The sequence below is a fragment of the Propithecus coquereli genome, unplaced genomic scaffold, assembly GCF_000956105.1.
Source record: "Propithecus coquereli isolate 6110/MARCELLA unplaced genomic scaffold, Pcoq_1.0 Scaffold221, whole genome shotgun sequence".
Classification (NCBI taxonomy): Eukaryota; Metazoa; Chordata; class Mammalia; order Primates; family Indriidae; genus Propithecus; species Propithecus coquereli.
In genome coordinates, this window is record NW_012147301.1 from 1920383 (window position 1) to 1937867 (window position 17485).

The 17485-nt window shown below is 49.1% G+C and overlaps 1 protein-coding gene across 4 annotated transcripts in view; it reads right to left on the minus strand.

Moving 5' to 3' along the window:
- The window catches only part of SLC24A1 (solute carrier family 24 (sodium/potassium/calcium exchanger), member 1), a 32049-nt gene that overhangs the window by 11160 nt on the left and 3404 nt on the right, over positions 1–17485 (minus strand). For 2 of the 4 annotated variants that reach the window (XM_012644847.1, XM_012644844.1), the window contains exons 2-6: positions 8750–8803; positions 7318–7426; positions 3170–3256; positions 2910–2914; positions 1973–2059 (exon numbers count right to left, since the gene is read on the minus strand). In XM_012644847.1, coding sequence (XP_012500301.1) covers positions 1973–2059; positions 2910–2914; positions 3170–3256; positions 7318–7426; positions 8750–8803 — 342 coding nt within the window. The remainder of the gene's footprint in view (positions 1–1972; positions 2060–2909; positions 2915–3169; positions 3257–7317; positions 7427–8749; positions 8804–17485) is intronic. The other 2 variants (XM_012644848.1, XM_012644845.1) reach the window with 1 other exon arrangement.

A 17485-nucleotide genomic window follows, 5' to 3' on the forward strand; every position in this document is an offset into this window, starting at 1 on the left:
AAAAAAAAAATCACCTTGAGACTTTTAAAACCATTGATGCCCAAAGACCTACCCCAGATATTCTGACTTAATTGGTAAAGGGTGGGGACAGGCCATTTTTTAAAAATTATCCTAATATGCAGCCAGGGTTAAGAACCCCTGATGAAGAAATCAGATAGTATCTAGTGAGGCTCATGCTTTGAACTGGGAATGAAACATAAGAAGGTTTTAGTCTGAAATAATTCCTGCCCTCCCTCCTCCACCCCCATCAGATAGAGAATGCTTCCTGGAGAAGATGACAAGTCATTTAAATTGGTGGGTATGGGAGTATCTGCCCAGCCTGCAGATGCCCAGCCTGTATCTGTCACCCCTCATAGTCCCAGATAAACGGGCTCCTTCTTCCATGCCGGAGTCAAGGCAGCTGGCCACAGCTGATTGGATGCAAGCTGGATCCCTGACCCATGAGCTGGGTTGAACAGATTCTCTAAAACTAGGGACAGTGACTGGTTGGTCCCCCTGTGGACTGAAGGACTGAGGTGGGGCGTTGGGGTTATGCATGCTAATAAGGAAACCCATGAAGCCAGGCTGCTAACACAGGCTGAGGGATAGAGGCTGCAAACAGAAAAGAAGATGTGAGGGAGAGCAGGACGTGGAGTGAGAAGTCCACCAGAAGCCTTCTCAGGCCTAGGTCCAGCTCCTTATGAGACCAAGCTTCGCTTCCTGCCCTGGGATTCCAGGGAATACCTCTGTATCCTCTTAATCCCTTTTACTGGAGCTGGCTGTGATGGACCTACTCAGGACACTCACGATACCGTGAAGATGTCTTAGGCACTGAACCCAAAGTTGCTGGCTTAAGAATGAGAGAGAGTGCTTCTGGTATGGAACAGAAAACACAAACAGGGAGGGAACTGGCAGACGGAATGTTTATTTCCCGTCAGTCCCTCAGCCTATCTTGAGCACAGCTGTGCACCAGGCATTGCTTCCCTCTGTGGGGGAGACAGAGGCCACCCAGACTTGGATCCTGCCTTCAGGAACCTCACCACCTAGTAGGGAAACCACGGCTCAGAATGTAGGGAAGGCAGTGGTAAGAGCACCGAGACAGGCGCAGGGTACCATGGCATTCAGATTTGGGTTGATCGAGGAAGCTACATGGCAAAGGAGGTATTTGCACTGGGCCTGGAGAGGTGCGTGCGATGAGGATATATGATGATGGAGGGTCAGAGGCATTCTAGGGAGAGGAAACCATGTGAGCCAAGGCCTGGAGATAAGAAATCCAGTTTGCCAGCCTGAGCAAGAGTGAGACCCCGTCTTTACTAAAAAAATAGAAATAAATTATCTGGACAACTAAAAATATATAGAAAAAATTAGCCGGGCATGGTGGCGCATGCCTGTAGTCCCAGCTACTCGGGAGGCTGAGGCAGGAGGATTGCTTGAGCCCAGGAGTGTGAGGTTGCTGTGAGCTAGGCTGACGCCACGGCACTCACTCTAGCCAGAGCAACAGAGTGAGACTCTATCTCAAAAAAAAAAAAAAGAAATCCAGTTTGGCTGGAACATGGTGGAAGAAGAGGCTGTAAAGACAAAGCAGCGTCAGGACTCAAGGCCCTGCAGACGAGGCTAAGGCACCTGACCGGGAATTGCCTGTACCCAGCAAACCCTCCCACCTGCATTTCAGGCTGCCTGGTGCTCTGGAGCTGCCTGGTCTCACTGTCCCCTTGTTGCTGACAGACCCAGTAAAAATTATTCCTTATCATAGCATGTGACAGTTCACAATACATTCTCAGTTTATTAGTTCACTCATACTGAGGTGTTACAGTGAATTAACTGGTCCCATGAGGTATTTGTATTTTTGAAGTGATCTTCAGAGAAGGTGCTCACGCCAGAGAAATGAACCTCAAATAGGATTTCAGACCTTCAGGGAAGAGGTATTTTTGGCCAGCAAGTCCCACCCTGGGCCTCGCAAATTTCTCCACCTGTGCAGAGGCTGGGTGCCTACCTGACCAGCCAGATCTTCCTCCTGATCTCCCTGGACGTCTGGAGCAGGGGCTGGTGTGACCGTGACCGCAGGAAGCTCGGCTGGCTCCTCTTTAAAAGACAAACATGGATTAGTTCAGAGGAGTGGCCTGGGTTCTGAGGGAAGCTGAAAGACACTGGTGTGAGTGGCCACAGGGCTACTGGACTTTGGGGTCTCAGAAGGTTTATTGGGGGGAATTTCTTGTTGGTAGGAAAAGTAAGATGGTGTGAGGCAAATTGTGACTTCTCTGTCCACCAAGAGATCTGCAGATGAGAGGACAGCTGGAAAGTGGCCATCCTTGCACCCCTGTATTCACAGGCATTTCCATCCTGGCCGCTGTGGCCAAGGACACTGTGAATAGCTCGGGCAAACGGAGCAGAGGGAGAGCAAAGGTCCCAGCACTCAGGGTCTGACCCTTTGGAAAGGATCGTGTTATTTCAAAGGCAGCAGCTATGAAGCCTTAGAACAGGACTGACGGGAAGAGAGACTTGGAAAGTCTGGAGAGCTAGGTTTAGGTATAGGCTTTCTCACTTCTTGGCTGTGTGGCTTCGGGCAAGTCACTTGACCTCTCTGAGCCTCAGTTTCCTTGTCTGTAGGATAGGAAGCATGACTGCTGCTCTACCTCGCTCCAGGGGCTGCTAGGGGGATCAGGGAGTCCTGGTGTGCTGTGCAAAGCCCACATGGCAGTAGCTCTCCCGTTCCCCCAATCCTAGCTGCCACACAGATACTGGACTTCTGTGACATCAGACCCCTGGCAGCCTTCCCTCGCTGGCATTGCTGGTTTAAGACCAATCACTAGCAATACTGTTCTTGTGTAGAAGTGACAGGAGGAGAAAGAGTCCAATAGAGTCTCATTTGGGATGAGATTTAGCAAAACATGAAGTGATTGTTCAACAACCGCCTGGCCTCCTTCGCCTACCTCCTCTGGGGAAAGTGGAGAGGAAGCTGTACAGGGCCACTCTCAGGCCAGCAGCCACGTCGGAAAGAGCACACTGGCAGGGGGAGTCCGGCGTGAAGTGGCGTGTGGGCAGCACACATCGTCACTCTAACCCTGGCTCAGAGAGGCCAAGAGGTGCGCCTCAGCCCCTGGCCTGGGCTGGCTGCTGCTGCAGGCCAGGCTCACCGGCCAGGAGGGAGGGAGGTGGCAGGAGAAACCCACTGGTCTGGCCATCCTCTCACCTTCTGCTCTGCTTTCTGCTTCGGCCTGGGGTTGGGCTCTGGCTTCCTGATTCAAGCTCTCCTCCTCCTTGTCCTTGGCGGGGTGGGCTGCAAATGAAAAACGACACACATCTTATCAGGACCGCAATTTCATCCTTGCCATGCCCTTTCGGTTAGGATGTCAGCTGAGCCTCCGGAGCAGCTGAAGCGGGTGGGAAAAGGCTGGCCTGGAGGGGTGCAATGTCTGGATTCTGCTCCTACTAGACCTGTTCTTGGTACCCGATTCCCAAACTTTTGTCTTAAATTCTCTGCATTGTCACTAACTGGCTGTGGCCTAGGGCAAGTCACCCCCCCCCTCAAAGCCTATTTCCTCTCTGGTAAAATGGCACGGTTGGACTCAGGGGCAACAGATAGGATTTATGTCTTTTATGAGCTCAAGAAATCGTTGCTTGCATGCTGAATTGAGGAGGATTCTGAACCAAACTTGGTTAGGAAAGTACCGTGATTGATCAGTGCTGTCTGCAAAGGGCAGAGAATGGAGAAATAATTGCAGGGAGACATTTTTGCCATCCTTGAACTACATTACCTGTAATGTCCTTTGCGACTTACTTTCTATGAATCTACTAGAAGCTTTGCTATAGCTCCAGGGGAACTACTGATGGCCATGTTCATCAGCCTTCCCTCTCCAGTGGGAAAGGGGAAAGAGTTGACCAACAAGCTCTCAGACACATCTTTCTTTAGAAATTTTTTTTTATTTTTATCTTTAGAGACAGAGTCTCGCTCTGTCACCCAGGCTGGAGTGCAGGGATGTGATCATAACTCACTGCAGCTTCCAGCTCCTGGGCTCAAGTGATTCTCCTGCCTCAGCCTTCCAAAGTGCTGGGATTACATATGTGAGCCACCAATCCCGAGTGACCACATCCTTTATGACCCCACACAGCCATGGTCCAAGAAGGGCCTCCTTCCAGATCCTTGTGCACACGCTTTGCTGGAGGCCCACAGAACAGCATGTACAGAACGGTGCTGCCCTGATTTCCAGGCAAGAAAAATGGGGAGCCACTCTCTCCCAACGTGACTGTGTGAACATTAGCCAGGCCACGTGCAAAGTGCTCTACGTGTGTAATTTCAAGGTGGGAGAGGAAGGAGGGACAGAGGCTGAGATGCAGGGACTCATGAGGGGCTTCCTCACAGCTGTGTAGCCTGGGAGGGTGAGGACAATGGCACAAATGATAGAACAAAGTGGTGCCATGGGAGTCTAATGGATTCCAGGCTGGCTCTGCCCCATGAGCCTTGGGTGACTTTGGGAAGCCTATGTACCCTCTCTAAGCCTCAGCATCCTCTTTCTAAAAAGGCAACCATGGTATACTCACAGTACTGTTGTGAGGGCCATGAGACAAAATAAATAGAAGGGCTTTGATTGCTGCAAAGTGCTAGCTTCACCAATGCTGTTATGTTAGCTTGGATTCTGGAGCCTGATAACCTGGGTTTGAATCCCAGTGCTGCCGCTTGCACTATAGCTGTGGACCTAGCTGGGTGATTCCTTAACCTCTCTGTACCTCAGATTCTTCATCTGTAAAATCTTCCAGAGTTGTCGACAGAGTAAATGAATTTATACGGGAATGTACTTAAAACAGTGTCTGGCACTGTATAAGTTTTAGCTATAACAACAATGATGACGATGATGACGAGTTGACAAGAGTAGTCGAGAGCAGCTGTCCTACGTTGGGAGCAACCCTGCAATGATGAGGCCCAGCGTCCCAGAGGGTTTGAGTTAGGAGGATGCCTGGATATCTTCCAGTCCATAATACACACAGACTGAGAGGAAGCTGAAAAGGTGGAAGCCCCTCCTGGGTCTAGGATGGGCAGGAAGCAGATAAAAGGGTCTGGAATTTCCTCCTCTCAACCTGACTCCTCCACTCTCAGAGTCGCTTCAGCTGCAGGTGGTTCTGGCGATAGGCTCCCTGCACACAGCCGCCACTGTGACGCGTGTTCCCTCCAAGTGTCCTCGTGGCCTGCCCAGCAGGTCCTCACCAGAACTGGAATGTCAGGCGGCCAGACACCACTGCCTCCTTCGTCCAGACAACTCCAGCGCCCCCTCAGCACTAACCAAGCTCTGCAGTCTTCTGTGGAGCAACGTGTGGCCGTCACCAAAGGACGGCTGCCTTGGCTCCGGTTCCGGCGCTGAGGACATCTGCTGACTCTTGGCTGGAGGGGCTGGCAAGAAAAACCAAGTTCCCTTCTTTCCTTCTCATCCCTCATCACACACACCAGCCTCTCGTTTCCCATGTCACTGAGGAAAGCAGGTCAGCTGCAGGGTCTCCCCCGCCCGCCTCGCACACGTCCAGGTGAAGTCACCAGAAGAGGCATGGCACCCTGAAGAGGAAAAGCCCCTTCACAGGAGAGGTGAGGGGTCACACCACAGGAAACGTCTCTTCTACCAGTCAGCTCTGTGGAAAGAGTTGGAAGACGGGTGAAGGGTGGAAACATCTGGACGGCCATCTGGAAACAGCGTCTGGAAGCACAAATATTTATCTGGAAAGCCTGGGGAACAAAGGCCCTCATGGCAGCCCTGCGTGGACCCAGCCCCTCCTGGACGGAGTCTCGGGGTGTAGGATCAGGGTCGGGCTCTCTGCACGTCACCAGTCAGCATGAGGGCCATTCCGTGCCCCACCGCACCCAAAGACAACGTACCAAGCACGCTTGTCTTCCCTGGGACGGCAGTCGCTGGCTCTGGAGAGCTTGTTTCCTCACGTGGCCTCTCCCCTCCCAGCGTGGCCGGATCAGCTCTTTAGCATCAATCTCCTCTGACCTCGGCCTGGTCTGGACGTCACATAATCCTGTTAGGGCGAGTGGGCCAGCTGGCGGCGGCGGCGGCTGTTGGTCGTGAAGTGGCCCAGGCGGGGGCCCTGCGGGCCCGCTCGAGAGAAGGTCTTTATCTTGAGGACTTTACTAGAGTCAGTGATTCCCCTGGGAGTGGCCGATCACGGCCCAGAGGTACAGCTTTCCTCACTGGGCCCAGGGCAGGTGCAGGCCCAGCGCGTACCGCCCAGAGGCTGCCAGGTGCTGCGGATTCCGTTCTGGAGACCCCAGAGGTCCTGCTCTGGAGCTGACACTTGGGGGCGGCCTCTCTCACAGTGTCTGCTGAGGCTCACCTTGAGGGATTTCTAAGGAAAGTTTCATCGCTTGTCTTTGGTGCTGCTTTTCACAGAACAGTAGTACACTTGTTTTCAATGCCCGACAACCCAATATTCTGTCCGAAAAGGATACTTCAGGGCCTGAGGAAAATTCTGAGCCCCCAAAATTTGTCCCTAAGCCAGAAAGTCAGTCAGGGTGCTCCCTGGGGCTCAGTGGGTCATTTTGTGGTGTCACGTTCAGCTCAGTCCTCAGCCCTCCTTCCCAACTATAGTCAGAGCCCTTGGCTTATTTTTTAATTACTTGAGTAAATTAATCATGTAACATCTTAAAGTTGATATACAATAACTCTATTATCTGTCTCTCTTATGAGTCAGTTTCTATTGTTTTTTCAAAAATGTCCAGCAGCCATTGTACTTTGGACCCTGCTTCTACCCTCCCCACACCCAGACGTGATGCTGGCAGCTCCCAGGGTGTCGCTGGGATTCCTGGCTGGGGGAGGGGATAGCAGGCTTCCTAGGACTCCAGAGCTAAATACCAAGCAAAGGAAAGTGCCTCTCGGAGCTTCTGGCTGTGGAGCCCTGCAAGAGATGCCCCCAGAAGCAGCCCTGGCCAGTCAGCCGGGCCAAGCTGCCTGGCTGGAAATTGAGGGGCAGTGGGGGCAGCTCCTGGGCAGTGGGCTCTGCAGGGAAGTCACTGAGGGCAGCCCCAACACGGACCCGTGCAGAGCACATGGCACTCACAGTCTAACTGCAGGCGAACCCCTTCATTTACAGGGAGGGACACTAAGGAATGTGGATACCTAAGGACCTTAGCCTTCCATGTTCCTTGTGGCCCTCTCTTGGTGAGTCCCCTGTCTTTGTCTCCACCCTCTCTCCCAGACCGCCTGACTTTAACTGTCCACTCTTTCCTCTGCTAACTCTCTTCCCACCCCGTACCTACTGCCTTGCAGATTTCCAGGTCTCAGTTCTTCTCCAGCTGCAAGAGGGAAGGAGTAGATGGGGCAGAGCGCACAGGTGCGGGGAGGCCTTGCTTACCTTCCCCCAGGGGGTCCAGGCTGTGGAGCATGAGCTGGTAGATGGTGCTGCGGATGGTGCTGTTGTGCAGAGAGGCCGAGCTGCTCCCCCGGGTCAGCAAGGACGGGAGCTGAGCAAGAGGAGAGCCGCGCAGGCCTCAGTGGGCCCCTGCCCAAGGCAGGGGAGGAGCCACACGAGGGCCTCGCAAGCCTTCCCTCCTTCCCACAGAGAACAGGCGGAAGGCACGGATGCTTATCCTGACCTCCCCTCTTCCTTCGCCTCCAGTCACCCTCAACTCTTCGGTGACCGGCTCATTCCATGTACTGAATAATTCCCCAGCGTCTAAGCAGGGAGCAGACCTCCCGTGTTAAGGAAACCATGTTGCCAAGGGTTTGCACATCCCTGCAAGCACACCCTCCTAGGAACACGCCCTCCCTTACCCACACGCCACACGGGCAGACCCACTGCACGTGAGTACAGCCCCTTCCACAGAGCATTATCGTGTTTTAGCACTGCCCCACCCCGCGCGGTAAGCAAGGCTATGATCCCCATCCATGGAAAAGGGAATGAAAACTCAAAAGGCTAGCTGGCTTGCCCACGGCCATGCAGGGAGTAAATGAAAGAGTCAGCCTAGTACCCAGGTCTTCTGATTCTCAGTTCAGTTTTTTGTTCTACCCACCGGCTCAGATTCCTTTACAGGCGCACGTGCACACACACACACACACACACACACACTGTACTGTGCAGACACAGATGTGACACACATTTATTCACAATGCCACACACAGAAATAGCATGTGATTTACAACAGAACATCCAAAGACTTCAACACGTGCTCATCCTCCCTCTTGCTTTCTCCTTTCCTCCTTCCCTTTCCCCCACTGCCGCCCCCTCGTCCCTCTGAACTCTTCTGCCATCTAGTGGCTGTGGCGACAGTACTTCACAACAGGTCTAGGGATTTCCTTTGGGTGGGGATAGCCCGTAGGATACAGACAGCTAAGACAGTTTTTCAGAAACCTCAGACCTCCCTCCCCCTCCAGTGTCCCTCCTATCTTTCTCTTAGTTCTGGGGCATCCCAAAGCGACATTAGGCCTTTATATCAAAAAATCATACAATGCTGGGCTATAACTAGGACTTGAATTCGTCTAGTCCAAACAGTCATTTTACAGACGCAGAATCTGAAGCCCGAGGTCACACAGCAAGCTAGTGGCAGAGCAAACTGTAACCGTCCAGACTTAGCTCCCAAACCAGCACCTGGCCTCCTCGAAGGCCACCTGGAGGTGGGAGTTCCTCTGGCAAAGCAGCCCCTCCTTCCCTGACTCACCTAACTCCCAGGAGCTCCCACGGCCTGAGCACAGACAGGATCCCCAGTGGCAAGGCCACAGTGCCCCGGTCTGTGACCATTCGCTGAGACCCTGCAGTGTCCCCACTGGGCAGACTGTACGGCACCCACCTTTAGCTTCTTGTTATCCTGTGGCTCATCCACCGCAATGGCCCCATCGCCTGGCTGCAAACAGGGACAGGAGTCACGAGATGTCATGCAGAGACCCTCACTCTTTCTTTCTACTTCCCTCTTTCTCTGGGCAAGCCCTCAGGTTGGAACATAGAAACACACCCCAACATAACCTGTTCTCAGAAAATGTTTTAACATGTCCAAACCCCCAGTCTGACCTTCTACAGCCTGGCTCCAGCCTGCGTACAGTAATCCCAGCCCAATGCGTCCACTCGCCACAGTCCAGCAACGCTGACTGTCTCTCAGTCCCTCAAATGTGCCATCCTCTTCACCCACCTCGAAAGCCTCATCACAGGGCTCCTCGCTGTCTGTAATGCACCTTCCCTCACTCCCCAGGCGTCAGGTCTCCACTTCAACGTCACCTTTCCCTGGGAAGCTAAGTGTAAGTCTCTTTTGTAGACTCCTGTTCTTTTCCTTCACGGCACCTTCCCCAATTTATGTGTATGTTATTTGTACGTTAATAAGCATACAAGTAAAGTGACTGCCCCACTAGCATCTTGAAGGCAAACTATTTTCTTCACCACTGTGTGGCCAGCATGAGAACACTGCCCAGCACTTAGCGAGGATTCAATAAATATTTATTAATTGAATGAATGAACTGTCCTCTAAATACACTTCATCTATTCTAACTGCTGTTCCTTGTTCAGGCCTTTTCTCCCTGCCTAAAATGCCTTCTCCATTCCTCTCCGCCTACCCAGATCCCATCTGTTTCTCATAAAATTCAGGGTGAATTCTTGTATGAAGCTTTCCTTCCACCCCCAGCTCCACCCTCGGTCCGGCTCACTACAACACCTCTTTCCTCAAAAGCTGTGTAGCAACAGTGAGCATATTTTGTGATGCTGAGATCGGCCGTGTGATCAGATAAGCCCTAGGGTCTTGGGAAAGCTGTGGGGGCAGCCCTATGCGATCCGAAACGAGGAAGCATTAAGCTCATGGCATTCACCGTACCGCTGGCTTGCCGCTTTGCATTTACAGTCTCGTAATACCATTTGAACTTTTAAAAAAGAGCACTGTTTAACTTTTCACATACATGAGTTGTCTACAGAGCTACACGGCACATTTTGCCATGCAACGAACTTATAGTCACCTCTTTTTCCCTAACCCGTGGTGTAGTGGCTTGTACACAGTAGGTGCTCAGTAAAGGTGAGCTGAATGTGTAGATACTCCCTACAGATAGCACCGGCATCTGTGCTGTCTTCAGGCAGCAAGGTCACTAACGGCTGCCCCCCGTAATCCGTCGTCTTTACCTTCCCGTTGCTTCCCTCACCCCACCAACCTGCATGGCCGAGACAGAACTGAACTTGCTACACTCCCTTCCCTGTTCAACTCAGAAAACATAGAAAATAGTGCCCACTCGAGGGCCACCCACCCATCCCTCTAGTTTGTTCATTCAGTTCTTATTTACTGAGCACCTGCTATTTATATGGCGCTGTGCTGGTGGCTTTAGGGACAGAAAAATATTTAGGGCATGGATTCTCTGTCCAGAAAGAAATGGAGGCCAATGATAACACAGATGCATAACAAAGCGGAAGGTGGTTCCTGAAGTGAGAGGCGTAGGTAAAGGTGCTTTGCTGGGATGGGCAGGGAAGGCTTCCGGAAGTAAGCAGAATGCCAGTGGGTTTTGAAGGATGAAAGAGGTTTGAACACTTGGATACACACGGTTGAATGAACGAGTGAACACACAAATGAATGAAGCAGAGCAGCAATAACCAATCTGAAGGGGGTGCGTGCATTTCAACAAATCCCCCTCAACTCTTGCATGACACGCCTTAAAGTTTACTGGGATACAGGAGGCTATAGCACCGACCCCCTTTGGCGGTCTCAGTATTTACAGTGTCCAACCCTGCTCAATGAGCTCTCTTCAGAGGCAAAGAACTGTGAGGCTGTATGTTGGGGTGACTGGTTCTGTCCACAGAGGGACAGAAAGGCTAACCTTTGCCCAAGGTGCATGCCCCTGATGGTTTCCCTGCCATGCAGATTTATTCAAGCCAAAATACTCTCCTACGGGTTCATTGTTCATTGCTAAGCTCAGTATGCACTTCCCACTTTCTGAAGCCCTCCACATCCATTTTCTTATTCAGTGCAGCTAGCTCCATGAAATAGATAACACTCACAGTATTACAAATGGACACGAACGTCTGTCTACATTTGGGTGTGGTCGATGGGCCCATGTATGGGCAGCATATGGCAAATGGGTGCTTTCTGAATATGCCCTTGTCACGGACACATTCACCTGTCACATTACCCCATTCTCCTTCCTCTTTCTTCGCCTAATCGCCCCCACCTTCTCCTTCTCCTCATAAAATTAGCAAAGTGGCCGAGGTAACCAAAGACGATGCCTTCATGCCGGCCTAGCACCTGTGATGCCCCTTGCTGAGGTCGAGCAAGGGGACCCCTCACAGCTCTTCATGGGGACCTGGGCTGGCAAACTGTGGCAGCCCCTGGGGGCTTGCCCTGCTGACCTCCAATTTATAATAATTCCTCGCTCATGTAGCGAGTCCTCTTCTAGACCATCCATTACACATTTCCCGAAGCACACATTTTAGTCTGTGACATTTTTGTAAAAAATTCATTCAACAAATATTTACTGAATCCCTGGTCTGAGTCCTGCCTTTTACCCAGAGTACACTCAGGTAGAGCACTGTCCACTTTAGCCCTTCACTGAGTACGGTCTCACGCCCCGATCTGCTCCATCTGTCTGTGCTGGAAACCTGGAAGTCTACACAAATTCCTCCCTTTCCCTCAAAGCCCACGCCCGGTTAGCCATCAGACCTAGTTCTTGAAAGTTCTCAAATTTGGCCTCGTCTCTCCACTCTCCTGCCTACAGTCCTGCAACACCTCCTGACTCCGGATCTGTTTCTCTTCTGGTTGGTTCTTTCTCCACCTCTCATCTCAGCCAGAGTGTGTTTCTGAGCAAAGCACATGACGTCCTTCTCCCACACCCCGGGAGCCCCTGTCCTCAGTGGGAGTCCAGACCCCTTTACTTAGCACACACCAGCCTCCTGCTTACTTGCAGTCCACTGCTGTCCAACAGAAATAGAAAGCAAGCCAGACAGAATTTTAATTTTTTGCTAGCCATATTTTTTAAAAAGTAAAAGAAACATGTGAAATTAATTTTAATAATTTACTTATACCCAATGTGCCAAAAATATAATTTCAACATGTTATTAATATAAAAAATATTGTGGTATTTTACATCCTTTTTTTCATACTAAGCCTTTGAAACCCAGTGTATATTTTATATTTACAGCACATCTCGAAACGGACTAGCCACACTTCAAGCGCTCAATAGCTGTACAGCTAGTGGTCACCATGGTGAACAGCACGGCTGTAGTCTCTTCACACTCTCTCATTCCTCTGGCCTTTGCATATGCCCACGAGACTCCCTGCCCCTTCTCCAGTCAGTGAACTCCTGCTTGGCCTTCACGGTTTAGCTAAGTATTGCCTCCCCTAGGAAGCCTTTCCTGCCCCTCTGATCTGTTGAGATGTCCACTCGGCAGTACCAAATCCCTTAGCACTTACCTACATCATTGCACCTGATATTGTAACTACTGGCTTCACTTGTCTGTCTTCCGCGCTGAGGAAGATTTACCACGGAGCTGGTGAAGCTTAAGCTCCAGGGCCTGTCTCTTCCCTACGCAAATGCTTCTCCAAGGCTCACACCTAACTTTGCAGCAATGAATTTACATTCTTTTTCTTAATTAACCTCAGGCCCCACAAAAGCTAGGTCAACTCTAGCTCCTCCATTAGGCTGAGCTCCCTGAGAGCTGGGACAGTGCCTTACTTATCACCATATCACAGACCCTACACGGGCCTCACATAACGTTATTCAGCGAATGTTTGCTGAATGAATGAATGTTGGGGTTCTTCAGGGATTAGTCCCAGACTGTCTCTCTCTTTCATAGTAGTATCAGCCAGTCCTTGATTTTAATTACCATACATTTTTTGGTGATTCACAATTTTCTGTTTCCAGCCCAGACTTTGTTCCTGAGCTTCAGACTCATTTGTGCAATTGCCTCCTGGGCATATCCACTTCGAAGTGACCTAAGCACCCAAAGTCATCATTCCAGTGTGGGAACTCCTGAGTCTGCGTAAACCTATTCTCCCTCAAGTCTTCTCCTTTTCAGTGATGGCACCACCATCCACCCTGCTGCTCAAGCCAAAAAGCTTAGTACTATCTATCTAACTAGCTATCCGCACAGAACAGCCTCCTAACTGGATATTCTTTACACAGCAGTTAGGGAGTGACCTTTTAAATAGGACTCTCATTATTTTATTCCCCTGTTGAGCTTCAGATAAATCTAAACTCTGTATCTTATGCACAAGGCCCTGCGTGAAGTAGCTCCCACCTTCTTCTCCAGCGGTATCCTAGGCCACTCTCCCCATTACTCACTAACCACACTGGCCTCCATCTTTTCCCAGCTCTGAGCCTTTGCAAATGCCGTTCCCTCTTCCAGGAATTTTTCCCATGGAGCATGAGATGGTTTCTCTTCTCATTCTGCAGATCTCTACTTGATCTCTCCTCCGAAGAGGCCTCTCCTGCTCTCCCTCGCTGAAGGGAGCTCCCTGTCTGCACTGTCTCTTACATGCCTTGTTTATTTCCTTCACAGCACTCATCATACTCTGAAATTATCTTCTTAATTTATTTTACTTGTTTATCATCCATATGCCCACACTAAAAAATTTTCTGTTGGTTTTATATGTCCAAATAATTCAGGTGGCAGAGCATCTAGAAATCATGCTGTTCTTTGTAGAACACCATGAATATCTCCTTTCGTATTTGATCCCGTCATATGCACTAGGAGAAAATATTACCATGTTGTACAAATGCATGTAAAATTTCAACTTCAAGCTTACACATATCCATGAAAACAACAAGCTGTTGGACTAGGCACGATCAGATGTTCGAGTTTTTCTGTTAATATTTGTTTGTTTCTTATGCATCCATTTTATCATCTGCTAGCACCCACTAGCAGGTGAACACTGAAGGCTTAAGAAAATTTTATGAGGAAAAGAAACCAAAAATTGAGAATTCTATTCCTATTATTTTTTCCTGACAATTGGAGGAAAGCTTACTATTATTCAGGGAGTTAAAGGAGGGAACCCCTCAGCACAGGCCAGGATGGGCTCTTTGGGAGCACAGTGGACTCCGGTGGGAACCACAGAGGTAGGAGGAACCGTGGTGGCTGCTTCCTGCCCACAGACCCCTGCCTCCATAGCAGGCAGCTGGCTATACAGGCCACTGATAGGAGCCCTGGGGATAAATGTCAACCCTGACAACAAAGGGGAGGACCAGCCCCTAAGGAGGTACCAGATTTGTCTGCTTGAGGTCTTGTTGGTTGGTTTAGGGAAAAATCCTGCCAGGGAGAAAATAGCCCCCAGTGCATTTAAGAAAGAATGACAGACTTTGCCCCAGAGTTTCACATTCTAAGGTATTCTTGGGAGCGGAATGAGGGTATGGGGCCTCCAAAGGGGACCCCACTAGGCTCAGTCCTGCTTTGTATCCCTTTTTGCCAGTCGCTTTCCACGGGGCTGTCTTGCCATCACGCACCTCCGGCAGGTGGCTGGTCCTTCCTGGCGAATCTTGTCCTGTATAAAGAAGGGCCTCATTGTCCTTCAAATACCAACAAGGCTTTTTAGCCTGCCTAGTGCCTCCACTCTGCTGTCGGCTTTCTGTGACTATTCATGGTCAAGGCAGGGCAGAGATTTATCATTTTTGGCCAGAGCAAATTCATTGAGAGCTTCAAGAGCAGGGATGAAGTTTCAGAGGGAGCTAAGTTAAACTCTGTTGATAACTATACAAACATTTCCATTTCCTTATTGAGGTCATAAAAGGCATTCTCAATCAAATATATGGCAATTTGACAATGTTATTTGAAAAAATTTTAGCTTTGAATTTTTTTTCAGCCAATGTCAAAAAAGAGACTAAATTACTCACTATATGTCTATGTCCAGTATTAAGTCTTTACTTTTTTCTGAAAATACTCTCAAGTGAATTCTGATTATAATCACTCCCCAAAAACCTTTATCCTGATTCTAGATACTCAGGGCAGAATAAAAAGTAAAGTGAAAGGTCCTCCAGCTCAGAAACTCAACAGCTATCAGTTGGGTGAATATTCAGTAATAAAATGATCCTTCTCTTCTGATTGCATGTCTCCAAGTTGTTCAGGTAGAAGAATACCTGCAGACACGCTGCTCTCAGTAAAATGCCACGTGACCATTCCCATGAGTTTATCTATTGTCTGTAGCTGCTTTCACCCTGCAAGGACAGAGTCGAGTAGTCCTGACAGAGACTATAGTCTCTGACACAGTCTCTGACAAAGCCTAAAATATTTACTGTTTGGCCCTTTGCAGAAGAAGTTTGCCAGCCTCTGCACTAGTTCATCCCACTCACGTCATAGATGAGAAATCTAAGGCCTGTTTGAAAAGCAAAGTGACTTTGTAGCATTTCGCACAGGGTTCCCTTCATTGCAGTTAATTTCTCTATGCTTGCCCCTTCTACTGGAAGAGATATAATCTTTTTATTTCCCACACTGCTTTTCATTTAAGTCCTGCTTAATACTGGTTTGTTGAATTGCATTGACTCGCCCAGCCCAGGGTAACACGGATAGTTAGCAGTGGAGCCTGGGTTAAAACCCAGATATAATGATTGATGGTCAATGGTAAGGACTAACTAGTTGTGTAACTTTGGCTAAGTTAATTATCCTCTCTGAGCCTCAGTTTTCTCATCTGCAAGATGGAGATAACAATCTGTTCCTTGTGGGATTTTATGAGAAATTGTACAGATTATACATATATAAATATATTTTATTATATTATTTTTAATTTTGTATATTTTATATATTTATATATATTTTAATATATATTTATTATATATGTATACATATGTATATACACACACAAAAAATAGGCTCTCTTTAAGCAAGCATGGATTCCCTCCCCAATTCCTTTATCTTGACAAACTGGAGTCCACGAACTGTTAGGGTTCCCTGAAGAAACTGAACCAAACACTTATGGAACTCCTAGGAACAAGACACTGGGCTCAGCCCTTTAGGAACTACAAAGATTGTTTCCCCATTTAGTGGCAATGAGGAGCCTAACGTGGCCACCCCTTCTACACCGCCCCCAGGTTGGCAACAGAGGAAGGAGTAGGCCCAGCTGTCTTTCCTGTTTCTCTCCAAGAAGTAGCTGGCTCGTGTTGCCCTCCACTCTGCTCCTCTGCTTAGACTTCCTGAGCAGCCATGGCTGTGATTTCGCCTCCCAGCCCTGCTCCTTGCCTCCCAACCCCGCTCTGTCTGGCCTTGCCCCACTTCTGTCTGACTTCCCCAACTTTGGAGCTGTGGCCAACTGAATAAGCCCAGTTTCCCTAGACCCCTGCCTTCCTGAGGTGATGCTCAGAGAAGGGACCCATCAGTCAGGGAGAGGCAATAACCAGTGAGTGTGAGTGTGTGAGCAGGCGTGTTTTTTCACAGTCAGAGTGAAGGTAAAATACTTTAAAAGGGTGAGTACAGATGTAACACACAAAAAAGAATACCGGCATGGTTTATTAGATCAAAGACTGCACTTTCAGAGAATAGCTTCAAGAACGGCCTGCCCTCGGTCTGCCAGTGAAGTGTGGGATAATTTATTTCCCTCTAACCAGACCATAGGTCTTGGCCAGCCAGACACAGACATAAAGGTACAAGCTAAAGTAGTTCCCTCTCTCTGGCTACAAGAACCCTGAGGTGAAACTCCAAATGCACATGTGTTTAAGAACGATTTTTAAATAGCTATGGTTCTTGAGTTATTTGGACTAATTTTTAGAAGGTGTTTGTTAGTGATAGAAAGTTCTAACTGTAGGTTTTTAATTTTAAATACATATTTACTTTCAAGTATCAGGAATTCAACCTGCTTTTAAAAAAATAATGCTGTCGATTAAAAGTAATACTGGATCTGTTTCAACAAATAGATAAGAGCAGAGTTATAATTAGCACTGTGCTTACTGGCCGGCAAAGAGCTGCTACTAAAGCCCTTGCAGAGTCTCTTAAGTAGGTTACAAATTGTCTTTTGAAATCATGATTATCCTTCATTTGCTTGGCAAGCTTTGCTTCGTTGGTCTAGCTCTGATGAAATGGAAAGTTCAGAATTTATAGAGTTTAAATAAAAGCAGAATTACTATAAAGAACTTGGAGGGGCCAGGCGCGGTGGCTCACGCCTGTAATCCTAGCACTCTGGGAGGCCGAGGCGGGTGGATCACTCAAGGTCAGGAGTTCAAGACCAGCTTGAGCAAGAGCGAGACCCCGTCTCTACTAAAAAATAGAAAGAAATGATCTGGACAACTAAAAATATATAATAAATATATATAAATTAGCCAGGCATGGTGGCACATGTCTGTAGTCCCAGCTACTCGGGAGGCTGAGGCAGAAGGATCACTTGAGCCCAGGAGTTTGAGGTTGCTGTCAGCTAGGACGCCACGGCACTCTAGCCCGGGCAACAGAGCGAGACTCTGTCTCAAAAAAAAAAAAAAAGAACTTGGAGGCAAGTCAGAGGCATTTTGAAAACACCAAGGCATCAGGTGCTTTCTTCAGAGGAGAATCCCAGGACTTCATGGCCGCCCTTGACCAAGGCCTGTCCGGAGAACTTCATTAGGAGAAAGCCTCCTGTTTCCTCAGATTAAATTATGACATGCTCTGAGCC